This window comes from Caloenas nicobarica, chromosome 1 (assembly GCF_036013445.1).
Source record: "Caloenas nicobarica isolate bCalNic1 chromosome 1, bCalNic1.hap1, whole genome shotgun sequence".
Classification (NCBI taxonomy): Eukaryota; Metazoa; Chordata; class Aves; order Columbiformes; family Columbidae; genus Caloenas; species Caloenas nicobarica.
This window is the reverse complement of record NC_088245.1, coordinates 13,910,520-13,925,832: the sequence shown is the minus strand read 5'-3', so window position 1 is coordinate 13,925,832 and position 15,313 is coordinate 13,910,520. Positions and strand designations below refer to the sequence as shown.

Here is a 15,313-nt window from a genome sequence, read left to right as displayed (position 1 = left end):
CGCCCGCCCGCGGAAGCCACCGCCCCATCCGGCGCGGCTCAGCCCCGTTCCCCGTTCCCGCCGGCAGCTGGGGCCCGCGTCTCCGTAGCGATGATGCGACACGTTTCTTGTTTTAAGGGAAAAAACAACGCGCGCCCCCAAGTCAGCCTGAGCGCCTGCAGCGCAACAGGCTTCCCCTTGGGGAGGGGCGCTGCAGCCAGGGGCCTGGGAGGAAGACAAAAATGCGATTTTTAATAGCTACTATGCTGTTTATAAAGACATTAATTAGACCACACACAACCACCCTAAAAAAAAAAATCTAGCTGCTGCCCTTTCGGACACCCAACGCCTGCCCCCCGGCACACTCTGGCAGCAGCGGAAAACACCGGTAGCGCTGTGCTGGGCTGGCGATGGGGCCGGCGGCGCCGGCAGAGCGCCGCCAGCGGCCGCTGCACGGCACGGCTGGCCAAGCTCGCTGGGGCCCCTCGGAGCAGCAGCTGGTAGATTCTCCTCCCTGCGCCTCCAAGCGCACCGAGGCCTTGTTACCGCTGCTCGCCCCGCCCGATGGGCAGCGGGAGCAGGCAGGGGTGCACACGGCTGCCAGGCGTCCGTGGAGCAGGGACAGGGCGCCCGTCCCCGCCGGCTGCGGTTGCGGCGCAGGGCGGCAGCGGGGCCGCGGGCACCCGGGCCCGGGCAGCTCCGGGCCGCGGGCCCGTTGCTACGCGACCGCCCCGCAGCGGCGCCCGGCGCCGCCATGGCGTCCCTCAGGACCGCCAGCCCCGAGCTCCGAGCGTACTTCAGCCGCCACGACCTCCTCGATGTCTACGAGGTAACGGCGACAGACCCCCGCGAAGGCGGGCGGCTGCCTCATCGCCGTGCCCCGCTACAGCGAGCAGCGGGAAAGGGCCACCTCCCGCCCCGGGACCCGCAGCCACCGCCTCCCCTCCCGCCTGCGCCCCCGGGGCTCCCCGAGCGTGGCGGGGCCGGCCCGCGCCACGGCAGCCCCCGCGGGCGGGGGTCGCGGCCCTCTGAGCCGCCCCCGACCCGCCGCAGCCCGGCCCGTCGTCCCCGCTTGAGTCGGTGGGATCACGAACTCCCCCGGTGGCATCCGTGGGAGGGAGGCGGCCTCCCCCCCCCGCGAAGGGCCCCCCTTGCCCCTCAGCAGTGCCGGCTCGTCGGGCCCCTCAAGTATTTCACAGCCCTAAGGCCGCTCTGGGCTGGTTTGGGGCATGGGTTTGTTCTTCTGCTTGCTTCAAACAATTTGTGAGAACTTTAGAAGTAGAAACAAGGTGGAACAAGGTCATTCTGCTTCTTAATCCATAGTTAAACTCAAACGATGACTGGAATGAAGGCAAACACAGTGATCTGCGTTGGCACCTTCCCTAGATGTGCTTAAGTTCTTTAGTTTTTGATTACAGAAGTACCAGGTGTCAGCTGGATACTTCCCTCTGTGTTGAGCGCTGTGGCTACAATCTGTAGTTTTTAGTGGCCTGTGAAGGGTGAAGATGGCGATGGACCACGTCTCAGATGTGATGTTGGTGGATTAGACATTTAGTGGCTGAGGAGTAAATAAACTTCCATGAAATGTAAAGAGTAAAACTGGCACAATGTAAAGGCCTGGGAGTTGGCAGGTTTGCCTTTAGGATTCTTACCTGATTCTCTGTATTTCTTTGGGTTTCTCCCTCTTTATCTCTGACACATTCACCTCTGCCAGGTTCAAAATCTGCAGCAGCTGTTTTTCGGTTTCCTTGTCACGAAGGCACAATGCACAAATACAAGTTTAACAGACGTCCCGATACTTTTAAGCTACCAAAAATAGATCCCATTTGCAAGCAGCTATTACAGCCAGGATTTCCATGGAAACATTAATAAAGAAATCTTGAGCCAATTAGAATAATTATAGAGCAGCACTGCCACGCAGACTGAGCACATTTCCTAAGAGTCTGTCTCTTCACCATTGTTTGGTTTTTTGTTTGTTTGGTGGTTTGTTTGTTTTGGTGGTGGTGGTGGTTTGGGTTTTTTGTTTGCTGGTTTGGTTTTTTTGGTTTTGTTGTTTTTTGTTTGGGGTTTTTGTTTGTTTTTTAAGCACAGAAAAACAAAAGATGTATCTGCATGAGCTGTATTTCTTGATTCAGCACTTCAAAAGTAGCTCATATTTACATTTCCAAGCAAAAGTTATAAATACCTCTATAGCAACAGTGGCATTAAGTTACTAAGCTAAAAATGAAAGAATTAAGGTTAAGATTAAATGGAATTTCTAAAAAGAACCAGTTAAAATTTAGCCTGTGTAAGATCTCTTTAGCATTTTTTTGTTGGTTCTTAGAGGCTGGTGCTTGCCGATATCTAGCCATATTTGTTATTTCATTTTATTATATTTTAATTTCTTTATGAAGTTACATTATGCTTCATGCAAAGATACATGAGATGATACTGGTCCGTGTATTAAGGTACATCAAAACTAAGCTGAGACCTATGAACATTTATACACATATTCTCAAAATTAAGGATATAGAGTTCTGAAATGGCCATTTGCTTAAGTCTTTTTGTAATTAGGTTGTGGTTTCGACATGGTCCAAACACAGCTGGAGTCCAGATAATCATATCCAAATAATCTGGGATTCCCTGCAGTGTCTGAGTCTTTCATTCCTGTCTGATTTCTCTCTTTCAGTTCTCATCCAGCTTTACTTTTAACCATAATCCATAAAAAGTCATGCAAACTGTAATCCTGCAAACAATGCATATGATGACTTTCCCTGTTGTTAGTAGCTATATTCTTACAATACGGATGCAGAGCTGGCTTAAGATTTTTCTGCCATGTGATCCAAATGAGTTTTGCCACAAGGGATAAATGGCTCGGCGGTAGGAAGAGGAATGGGGTGATGGCTGGAAGAGAGAAGCCTTTGAGAGAAGCCAGGCATTTGGCTCTGGGTTAGTTGAAGGCTAAAGCTTCTGGCCAACCTTGGAGTCCTTGAGTGATTCGCACACCCTCCTCTTTTCCTCCTCTTCCCACCACGGGAACAGCAGCAGCAGATCAGACTTTCGGGGTCTCCAGAAGAGACCAACTTGACAACTGTTTTGTCACAGCTTTGCCTCAGTTTCATTATCACTGCTAATTGCCTGTGTTGGGCTGCTGCTCACCTTGCTCCTCCTGAGCATGGCAGGCTTTTCCTGTCTTGGCAAAATGCACCTGGTTTTAGGGCGTAGTCTCTTACTGCAGGTAGAGATGAAATAATAATGTTTAATAATTATAACACTGCATTGAAATTTAAGCAAGGTGTTGTGGAGCAGCTAAAATGTATAAATGGTAATACAGTTTGAACATACAGTGAACGCAGCACTGGAAGTGTGAGGCTGGGAAATAACACACGTTTGTAGCAACAAATCAAAATAATAAAATTAATATCTTTCTTGGTAATTTTTTTTTTTTGTATATTGATCTCACGTACTATTTCTTGTAATAGTCATCATCATTGTAATGCTTAGAAAGCTCGGTGATGACCCAGGTTATTATGCTGTGCAAGGTGCTGTACATTTGTCAAAAGATGTTCCCTGCCCAAGTCGTGAGTCAGCAAATAGACGTAGGAAACACAAATGGGCACAAAAACCACAAACACACAGTGTTGGTGAGCAAGGAAAGGCAATAGGCACAACACATCAAACCAACTGTGGTCAAGGGCTTTTATCCAAGCTTCACAGAACACAGAGTTTTTGTGGAACCTCTCTAGTTCATTTTTCAACATTCAACAAGAAAACATACATCTCAATTTTAGTAGGTGCTTCTGGAAATGCATTGAGGATTCTGCAAGAAAACAACAGGAGTTGTTAACAGAACTACACCCAAAGGCATCTGCTGATTCTGGATACCCCATGGGGCTTGGGAGAATCATTTGGGAATAGGCTGGCCAGGGAAGTGGTGGAGTCACCATCCCTGGAGGTGTTTTAAAGACATATAGATGAGGTTCTTAGGGACATGGTTTAGCACTAGACTTAGGCTATGGTTGGACTCAATAGTCTTGAGGGTCTCTTCCAACCAAAAGGACTCTGTGATTCCATGATTAGGTTTAAAACTTGTTATGTCTCTAATAAATTACTATTGGGTATATGCTGTGTTGATGTGTCCAGGACTAGGAGTAAGAGAAAATGATGAAAACATGCCACTGTTAACAATTTTTGGTAAAAATGAATATGTCGTGTTTAGATCACCTGATTTTTGAAGCATAGAACTTACATCTTGAAACTTTTTGCTTTGAAAAACTTTTTTAGACAAGACATGAATGTTTTTTTGGCCTCTTAGGGAACATTTTCTAAGGCACAGCTGACAGTCGTCATCCATGCCACTCAGTCATGTTGTCTGTTTGGTGTTGGAAATAGATGGAAATTACTGTTTAGAAAATGTCTGTTAACATCAACAAAACTATTTATCTGCATTGAGGTCTTTTCAATGATAAAAAAAATGTTATAGCTGAAGAGTTTGTAAAACTTGTTGGACATCAGTATCAAATATTTTATTCAGACGATGAATATGCTGATTCTTAATAGCTCTTTTTCGCACATGAATAAGGAATAAGAATATACATGTGTAGGTATGACTATTTTTACCAGTTGCTAAATGTGCACAGGACGGGATGCTAAAAATGCTAAAAATGGTTCTTCTGTTACTGAGCTTTAAGCTGAATGCTGCATGATTTTATGACTTTTCCTTTGTGAACTTTTAAACAACAAATGAGCTTTTTCAGGTTGATGAATAGAAGCAGTTCATATGAAAACCTGACCTAAATATTTAATTCTTAGTTGCACTGTAGCATTTTTTTTCCTTTTTTTTTTTTTTAATACTTGTTTGGTAGCTGGTTAGCTGGAGGTTGTGATGATATGTGACTAATGATCATTTGACATATCAATATACTTTTAGTTGTTTACCATTATGAATAAATAAAATATATAGGTTGAGAAAAATTGTCAATGGACTGTTTCAGGCTGTTGAGAGTCTCATAGAAGTTCAATAGGAATAACCAGACTTGTACAGATTTGGATAATTGGTTTTGGTTTTACACCTGGCCCACTCACTGAAGAGTACCCAAATAAGGGTTAAAAGACCACATTTTATAAGTCCTTCCTTATTTAAGTTTTATAAAGGAATTCTCAAATGTTAAACAGAGGCCTTGCACTCCAGTATGTGTTTGGATAGTTTGGATTTCCTGTGTTCGAGATGTTTCAGAACATCCAAAGGAAAAAAAGTTGTTTGTGTTTGCTTGAAAAAGGAAAAAAAAAAAAGTAAACAACAGTTTAAATACTAAAATATGGCATTTGTATGGCACACACATACTGGCTCACTCCAGCAGAGGGAGTAGCCGACCAGCGTTGGAATTGGCTTTGGGAAGTCTGTCCATGGGAAAATTTGTGATGAAAGCCATTTAACTGCATGTGTATTATTTAGAATTACATTATGTATCATGAGTTATTGTGCTAATTAACCTGATCTAGTTGAAGGTGTCCCTGCTCATTGCAGGGGCGTTGGACTAGATGACCTTTGACGGTCCCTTCCAACACAAACCATTCTATGATTCTGTGGTTTTATGATTCTATGAAAAGTGATGGGTTTATGATATTTTCTTAATATAGTCAACCATCAAGATATACCTTGCAAATTACATTTTTGTTAAGAAGATTGAAGAGATGCCAGGGTTGGAATCAGCATGTCGTTTAGTGTTATAAACATTCAAGGTGTCTAAACTGAAGACACTTGCCTTTTTTTGTGTCTGTGCATTCAGAAATTATTTTTCTTTGGCTTTTCATATTTGTCTTAACTTAGAATCATAGAACAACTTGGGTTGGAAGAAACCTTCAAAGATCATCCCATCCACCCACCCTGCCATGGGCAGGGACACCTCTCCCTAAATGGGGTTGCTCAAAGTCCTGTCCAGCCTGACTTTGGACACTTACAGGGGTGGGGCATCCACAACTTCTGTTCAACAACCTTCAGAGATTCCTTCCAAATTACATTATCGTCTGATTCTGTGTCTACATCATATTCTGAGGAGCAAGTGGAAGGCCCCTCCAGCACACCAAAGTTCTCAGGCTGCTCCTGCCACTTGCCCTTCTCGCTGCCGCTGCAGAGCGAGGGTCCACTGGCCAGGGTGCCTTTGCTTGCCCCGTCGTGCGTGGCTTTTGCTCTGTATTCTTAGCATGGTTTTGATTTAGAGCCTTCCTCTATTCCCCTGTCCTCCCACCATGCTTCCTGGAAAGGATTCAAGCACATGCTCCACATTACTTTACAGCAAGAGGCCATGTCTTGAAAGGAAATTAGTATTGCATCCTTTGAGTTCGTACAGTGACTAAACCATTATATTGTGGTGTTGTCTTGATCCATCAAACACGTAGCAGTTGCTTCAGACATTTTCCGGTTTTAAAATTTAGGTTTGTATTTATATAGGTCACTTGCATTACAGTAATAACAAGTCAGAATCAATATGGATGTTAGAAAATGAAGACAGTATTTCTGCTCACTGAGGGCACAGGTGAAAGGCCATGGTTTGGGAAAATTAAACATCAGTGGATGGTGAGATTGCACAGTTGGGATTTTGAGCAGACACTGAATGGCAAAACTTAGATTTGCACCATCCAATTACCCTGTGGAGGGTGGCAGTAGTGAAAGTGGGCAGAGACAAAGAAAAAGTGTCAGGGCTGGAAGAAAATCTGAAAACTCAGATGTTGTTTTTGTGATAACTAATAAAAGCTAGTTTCTTTATAACAGGCAAAGGGAAATATGAACAAGAGAGTGCATCCCAGGACAGCATCTTTTGCATTAATGTAGATTAATGTCTAGTTGAAGATACACAGTCATGTTTTTCAATTTTTACCAGGCACAAAAACTTCTGGTTTGTAGTCCCCATTAAATATTCACTTAAATAACTGCAATTTGTGCGTATACCTAAAAAAATCAATATACTTTGTATGTTCTTGCTGTATGTGAGCTCACAATCCAAAAGTAAATGATGTATGTCTGTTAGCTGAAGACAGCTAAAGGGCAAATGAGAAAAATGGCTCATCAGTTATTATGCATTATTACTAAAAGATAATGCTAAGTAGTGTGATAACACAATCCTGAAAAGTAAATATATTTTTTAAACTGCATTTTGTTTTCAATACTGGTGACAAAATTGGTTTCTGCTCATGCTTCCCATTCAACATACTCTTTACTACACAGGGTTAATCTTGTTTTAAATTCTGGTTTTCATTAAGTAAATAAAATTATCCAATCTTCTGTATATTCTTCTTTTCTCTAATTCTCCAATGCACATTAAAAGCAATAAAATTCTTAGTAGGAATTGTTAAAGAAATACTACGTATCTTAGTACTATCCTAAACCCAGTGCTTTGAAGTCTAGCAGCTGGAATATGCTGATGCATGCAATATTACCTTTAAAAATTGAATTAAAGGGAAGGTAAGTGCTAAAAAGAAATGCATCTATTTTACAGTATTTTAAAAGATGCTGATAAACTTGTGTTTATTTTAACTGTTTCCTATCTAGATGCTAGTTTGCTATTGACACAGAGGCGTTAATTTGCAGTTTCTTTTTGCAGGTGCTGCTTTGTGGCGTAATTGTTATGCGTCCAGAAGATCCACTTAAATTTTTAGAAGAAAAGCTCAGAGAAATAATGGAAAAGGGATTAGATGCTGTCTTATGGTACATACTAAATGTTTGTGTGTGTGCTCTGTGGTTTATAGTATTGAACTTGGACTTCTAAACCGTGCTCTAAGAGTAGCAATAAAACATGATAATTTGTTTTCATATTTTATAAATATGCTATAGGTATTTGTAATGAAAGTGATATAGGTCTGGATCTTTTAATAATAACATTATAATACCATAAAATGTAACTATAATCTATTCGGTAGAAAGAAAATATACTTTTTTGGGGGGATACTAATATGGTTAATATAATTTACTTCTCTTTTAAAGGTGTATGAGTATTGATCTGTCTTTACACCCCAAATTAAAGAGGATTTCAGAAACTTACCTGAACACTGTTTTTGGACTAGATGGTGAACAACTGGTAAAAATCATTGAACCTTTGCATTAACTCTATGCTGTGAACAAATCTTCTGATACAGAATACTCATATCTGGTTTTAAGTTTTCTCCTGTAACTCTTCTATAGCTAAAGCAAATAGTATGATACTTTGCATTTCTTTCTAATGTCACCAGAGGTGAGCATAGCATCTAGAGGTGTGGTAGGGAACAAGTAGTTCATATTTGGTCATAATTTAAAAAAGAGTTCCACATAAATGTGAATCTAGTTTCAAAACCATGTTTTTTTCTATGCATTATGTAGTTTTTACTTAGGCTGATTCCTAAAATTACACTTGAACTGATAAATCTTGGAAAATGCTGTCAATGCTAACAATTAATAGTTACAGTTGAGTGCAGTATTAATGCACATAAAGCAATAAGGAGGTAAACATTTTGGTTTTACTGATCGAAAAAAGTCACCTGTAGAGGAAAAAACCTGTTATTGTAAAACATTCAGAGATGGAGAATGTTGCTGTATGACCAAAGCAAGGAAGCAATTTAGTCAGCAAGATGTCATGCAGTGTGACCAGATATTTTTCTTAGTTACCTCTGTACAACTATAGTCAATTTTGTCTTCTCATAATACATCTGTACTGTGAGTTTACTGCAATTTCATTTCAGCTATTTCCTCTTTTACTAACCACTCAATTATTATGTTAATCAGTCTAAAAGTGGAATGGTTGATTTATAAAGTATAAGTATACAAACGTGTCGCAGTCAAATCCTCTCATAGGTTTTCTTAGGAGTAAGAATAATGAGATAAACCCCAGTATTTTCTGAGGCCCAGTTAGTATTTGCACATTCAAAGGACCATGTTTTCTTTTACAGGGATATTCTTAGCCCATAGTCTTACACAATTTCAGTTTTGCAGAAGTTCAAACAAGTTTATTAAAATACCTATGAGTAAGAATCGTGTGGTAAATGGTTTACATAACAATGGGCCATGAAAAGATTCTTGCAAAGAGTAACTAAAATATTGGTTTAATATGCTAAATTGGTAGATACAGCTGACCAGTAAAAGAGTGGGTATAAGGAACAAAAAGCTGAATTTCACTTATTGAGCTTTCCCTCAAGCACACGTTAGTTCTGCTTTGTATGCTAATTTAGCTTTAACTTCTGTGTGTAAAAACAGAAATGTAATTTGGTAGCAAAGTACTTCTGACTATACACAGAAAGTTATACTTGAACATTTGTCTCTTTAAAATAGATACTCTAGTTTACACCAATCAACGTGGAAAGTACAAGATTTTGGGGTTTTGTCTGATTTTTAAATATTCGTAATACAGCACTGGTTTGTGTACTATTGATTTGTTTAGGTAACTGAAGAATTGTGTGCCAAAGCATGGGGCTTTTACAGCAGAAAATTAATGAAGCTGTACTTTGGGTAAGTATATGCATTTCATATATACCTTGGGAACATATTAAGAAAAATCTTTTACCAAAATAATATTTGTGTAGTTCCTTTAGGGAAGGAGAAGTTTTCATTTTAACAGATGAATGTGAAGAGAGATAAGAAAATTAGGTTTGAATTTATTTTTCTCCAGCAATGTTATTCTATGTTAAAATTAGTTAATTCTGAGTTTCTGCCTCTTCCAGACCTGAACAAAGTCCTTTGACATTTCTGTACTCTAATCAACTCTATTTGCCAAGAATATGGTAGTATACCCAGGAATAAAAGAATAATTTGTGTTTGGCTATGAAAGTAAAATATCTGTGTTCTGTTCTTTCTTTGGCTTCTTTTTTGCTTGGGATTACGTAACTAATACTTTAGATAATCCAACTTTACCTTTTAAAAATGGGGATAAGACATAGATATGTTTTAAAACATGATAATTACAACGAATGAACATGTTGACTGATTTCTTTGTTACAAGCATGTGTATCAAAATTTAAGGATCCTCCATTTAGAATAGGTAAGTTTGGGCTATTTTGGTTTGAAAAACACAATGCTAGTTATACAGGAGGCACAAATCTGCTAGGAACTCTGGTGTAAATCCTTACTGAGAATCACAGAATTAATAGGAAGGAGAAGATTTTCAAGCTTTACTGTGATTAGCCTTGGTAAACATTCATCTAGACTGGTTTTAGTCATCTTAAAAATCACAGGTGTTGGAGACATGATGATCTCTGCAGGCAGTTTATTCCAGTACTTCATAATCCTTTCCACTATAAATATTTTTCTTAATACCCGAGCCTTTCTTGCTACAGGAGAAACTCCTTTTTCTTTTTGTCTTATACACCAGAGACATGGAAAGTTATTCCTTTTTCCTTTACAGCAGCGTTTTGAAGATTGTCTGACCTATGGTTTTGTTTAATTATCACAGAAGTTGGACTGGAACAGTAGAATGTTCTATTTATAATTGCTCCCAACTATATGAAATGAGGGAGATTTTGGCAAATGAAAGTAGTCATGTAAAGTCTCGTTTATTCAGTAGTCCTTCCAGCAAATCAGATATGGACAGATAGTGTATTTTAGTATATCAATGACATACGAGTAATTTGAAATACATTTTTTGTTCTGAATCTAATTATTTCTTATTACTTAGCTTAGAAGATAAATGGGATTTTTACCAAAGGTTAAAATTGTTAAGATATAAATTGATTTTGTATTCTATTATAGTAATTTTTATTTGTATGGTCAAGAAAATGTAAATAGTGCTTAAGTAAATGCCTGCATCTAGCACTTTTACATAATTTTCTCTAAACACTCAGATGTCCTCCCATAAATACAGATCTGTAAATTGAAGTATAGCTGCCAGCAGCAGGAGTGGTGGAAGCAAGTTTTTGCTGCTTGATACTGTAGAGTGTTACAAATAAGTAGAAATGTTATTAAAATGAGTGAATTACTACTGAAAAATATTACAAATGCATATTTTATTTAAATTATAAATAACAAACAGCCGTTCTATTCAGAAGTTTATCTAGTTGAGCTTGACTGCTTTGTATTTTACAGCATATTGCAGAGTTTTATAGATTTTACTTAATCCAGGTTGGGAGCCATATTAAATTACTTGTTCTGTTTTACAATTCAGAGGATGGATGAGATATAATGTACAGAAAAAGAACAAAAGGAACAAGGCAAAGCAGAAGATGGCTCTAGCAGTAGTCCATTATAATGTCCACATATTAAGAGTTATTATACAGAAGTGGAACGTGTGGGTGCAAATTGACAAGGAAAAAATGGCATGTAAGTCTACATAGCTGCTTTGCACAAGACAAAAAATACATGTGATATAATACAAAATTGTGCTGTAAAAATTAAATATGCTTAGTCCAACAATTTATCTAGCTATCTTTTTGCAGGATGCCATTCATTGGTTCACCTGTGGTGACTTGTTGCCGTGATTGCAGTGGAGGCGGTTCCCTGTGTTCTTTGCTAGGACAGATGGTGCTGGTGCTGTTCTTTGCTGGTGCAAAGCGGGCTAGGGGCTGGTCAGGGACATGGAGGATGGGCAAAAGTGCAGGGGAGAGTGAGTTGGGATGCTGTGCTGGGGGGTGAAGAGTACAGTGACAGGGTAAAACGGGAGGGATCACAGAGCTGGAGTCTTGGCTTCAGCTAGAGGCAATGTGTGATGAGAGGTGGGGAATGAGTGGAGATCAAAATAAAATAAAAGGAGTCAGAAGACAGAATAAAAGAAATACTTTGTTCATTTTGCCTGAGACTTTGTGTTCCACAGATCCTGTGGGTATGCGTTGTTTTAAGTCTTCACACAGCAGCAGCTGTGAACATAGATTATGTTAACCTGAGTCCACCCAGATGGAAGTTTCATAAAAGAATGGGGCACAAGCACTACCTATAGCTTTGGGGTTGAGCTCAGGCAGTTATGTGTGACTCAAACATTGCTCTTACAGGGCTGGTGGCCCAAGCTGTTGTCTCACTCCACTAGGCACTTTTCAGAGACTCTCCCTCTCCCTCTCCTCTCCTCCCTTTCAGCCAAGGCACCTTTTGTTAGTTCTCAATTCAGAGAGACAGAGGAGGAGACATCTGGAGGGCATAGTTACACAATATATTTCCTTCCATGGCAAAGCTGACATATGGAGAAATGCCATTCAGTCATTCTTGGCTGTGTGACTGTTCATTGACTCTTGACTAGTAGATAAGTGATTCTATATTGTGTGTTTAATATATCAAAATTTACATTGTAATCCTTTTGATAGTGAAGAGTGCATGTCACACTAATCAAGCTTAGTCCTTGTCCATGAGATACGATTATATAGGGCTAAGCTACTTAAACAGCTGTATGTTCTTGAAAGTATCAAGTAAGAGTCTCTCTGCTCCCTTTGTAATTTATTGCAGCTTTTTTTACAAAGTTAACTGACAAAAAATTTTTTTGAATGATGACTTGAGTTTTTGCAGAAAATTTCACTTATTTCCACTTCTTCTTATTTCAGGGCCTGTGAAGAGCATTTTATTTTGATTGCATTTGTAACACCTTTTACATGTAGATGGACGGTTATAGTATTCCCTGTGCTGTTGTTTTTTGTTTTTTTTTTTTTTTTCTGGACTAAAGAAAATTCATTTACTTCCAAACTTTTCTTAAAAGTATTTTTTTTAATGTTTGTATTAATTCATAATGAACACATGATCTTTCATAAGCTGCTTTACTGTTCTTTGTACATTCAACACTGGTGTAACATTTAGCACTTGACTTTGCTGACTTTATTCTTACAACTTTTGACTTCTATGCCATCTGAAACATTATTAAAGTTTTGTTATTGTATTTTATTCCACTGTATACATCTTGCATCTCCAAGGTCTGTAAAATGATTGGATTATTTGGTAGATCAAACTGTAGATCAGTAATGTCTCATATATAACTCTGATAAATTGCAAATATGTCATGTTTATGCCTTGACTGCTAACTTGAAATCCTATTGCAATGGTCTTAATTATGGGTATTGTAAAAGGTTGTTATTTATTTCCTTACAGAAGCCGAATTGGATAGCTGTTTTATTAAGAAGTAATTTGATAGATAGCCATTCATCTAAAGCATTTAAATTGCATACTCGTTCTTACTTGTGGTCATCATATTGGTTATAATTTCAGTGGCAGCGAAGAGACTGCAACAGATCTTTAACAAAATATATTTAAATGCAGTTGTGAAAGCTTGGCATGCAGAGGCCCACAGTTCTTTGAAAACAAAAGCATATTTTGAGGTATGAAGTATAATACTTTAAATATATTCAGTTCAGTGATTAAAGATTAACTCCATTAATTCCAACTGTTATGGAAAAACAGCTCTGTAAATGCCAAATGGAGCATTTTAGTGTACTACTACTATTAACTAGTACTTACAGTGTTATGGGAAGCAGATCATTACCTCCATACTCTACAAGTAAAAGTTTGGTCATATCTTAAGCACCAGAAGGGGCTGAGTGTTGTATGTTACCAGTGGTCTTAGGGGCAGCGTTACCAGCTGAGATGATAATCAATAAAGATAATGCCTCTGGATCCCTGTCACCAGAATCCTGCAGAGGGAGGAGAAGCCACAGTAGCCTCATCTGCTCCCCAAAAGTGTGGGGTAACCAGAGTTGTGATCACCTGAGAGCAGGTGGCACATGGACAGCCCCATGTGCCCCACTGCCCGCAGCCCTGTCTGGTCTCACGTGAGAAACAGGGCTCTTCTCATTTCTGGGGAGGTTTCTCCTGCCAAGGAAGACAATACCAGAGCTCAGTGGGATGCTCAGCAGATACCACATGGGGAAGGGGAGAGATGGAAGCTGTAATCCCCAGCTGCTGCTAATCATGCTCACACAGATAAAGCTCTCCTACTGTAGGATGGTCAGAACTGAAACTAGCTGTGGACAATCTATCAATTGCTATCTGCCAGACACCAGTTATCAAATCCTTCCTGCAGCAAACCTGTAATTAGTCCTGCTTCTTCCCTGTTCCCTCAAATTAGTTGGTAGACTCTCACTTTTGGTTTTGTCTGTTCTCCCCCCTGTACGTTTTATTTCTCTTCTTTTCTTGCAGGTATCTTAAAATACTTAAAATATTAGTCTGGCTAGGTTGAGTGCACTAAAGATGTCCTGTTTCTGGAGTGTATCAGGGCATTCTTAGGGAATAAGATTTTAAAATATTTTCTGTTCTTAATAACAGTTGCAAGCATTGGTTTGACTTCCATAATTAAATTGGAATGCATATAACAGAAAGCATATAACTGAATAATTTTTAATTGTGTATTTTTCTGTTGTGTAGTAATTTTGGGGTGCAACTGAATCACCTAAATGTAGGTTTCTGGTGTAATTCAGCATGGCCTGGGATATCTCAGGCCAGGCCAGACCAGACAGGCCTCCAGTTTAAAGCTAAAGAGATGCAGGAATCCTCTGCTAGTCCTGTGTCATAGCTGCCACTCTTTTGTGAATATCTTGGATAACTCAGGGCATCTGAGATGACATTGATGGATTTTAAAATGCAAAATGAAACCCTCCATGATTATAATATGTAACCAATTTAATGGGGCTTTCCATTTTCTTTATTCCTAATTTCTCCTTTCCTGCATATTTCTTCTCTCTTCCCTGTAGCAATATTCAAATGAAAACCGATTTTCTAAGTCCTGAAACTCTTCTGTTTCTAGAGCTAGAATAAAAGGAGATTCAATGTTACTCCTATGTTGAGATTATATATGAGAAGTACTTTAGTACCTTTCATGAAGTATCCGTTGTTGGATACAATACAACATCAGAGAGATTTTAGTAGTGATACCTTTTGAAGACTTGTCTGAAAAATTTGCATGTGCTAATAGTATGTTTATGTCACATTGTGTGCACACAATATTTTAGTTTGGAAGTGCAAATGGTCTCCTATGCTTCTATATTGTATTGCTCTGATGCAAAATCATGACATGCACCTTAAAACTATGATTATTCTCAGTAATAGCAGTTACAAATGTGTAACTATACGGAGATTTGAAAATAAGCAAATTTGATTTCATTTTTGAATATTTAAATGTATGTGAAATTTTGAACCTGCAATTAAGATAAAATTATGCTTCTCTTGTACCATCTTTTTTCAGAGTTTGGCAAAGGCAAGTCAGGAAGGCTGTTTGGAATCAAGTGATCTTACTGTTGGACATAAAACATCCCATTTACCAGAAAAAGCCTTATTACAGGTTTGTGACAGTTGGTGTTCTTTTTAGTTTTTAATACGTATATTTCATAAATGGTATATATCGTGTTTTGTTGAAAATAATGTGTTCGTGTGATAGAAAGGAAGATTCCTGTTTGCCTTGTTCACTTTGAGTCAGGTGGAATCCTCTGAAGG

The 15,313-nt window shown here is 39.2% G+C and overlaps 1 protein-coding gene across 1 annotated transcript in view; it reads left to right on the top strand.

Moving 5' to 3' along the window:
* Positions 1-733: 733 nt before the first annotated feature.
* The window catches only part of FBXL13 (F-box and leucine rich repeat protein 13), an 84,462-nt gene continuing 69,882 nt past the window's right edge, over positions 734-15,313 (top strand). The window contains exons 1-7 of the mRNA XM_065658322.1: positions 734-808; positions 7,560-7,663; positions 7,940-8,033; positions 9,366-9,433; positions 11,082-11,236; positions 13,097-13,206; positions 15,066-15,161. Of these exons, the coding sequence (XP_065514394.1) occupies positions 734-808; positions 7,560-7,663; positions 7,940-8,033; positions 9,366-9,433; positions 11,082-11,236; positions 13,097-13,206; positions 15,066-15,161 (702 nt within the window). The remainder of the gene's footprint in view (positions 809-7,559; positions 7,664-7,939; positions 8,034-9,365; positions 9,434-11,081; positions 11,237-13,096; positions 13,207-15,065; positions 15,162-15,313) is intronic.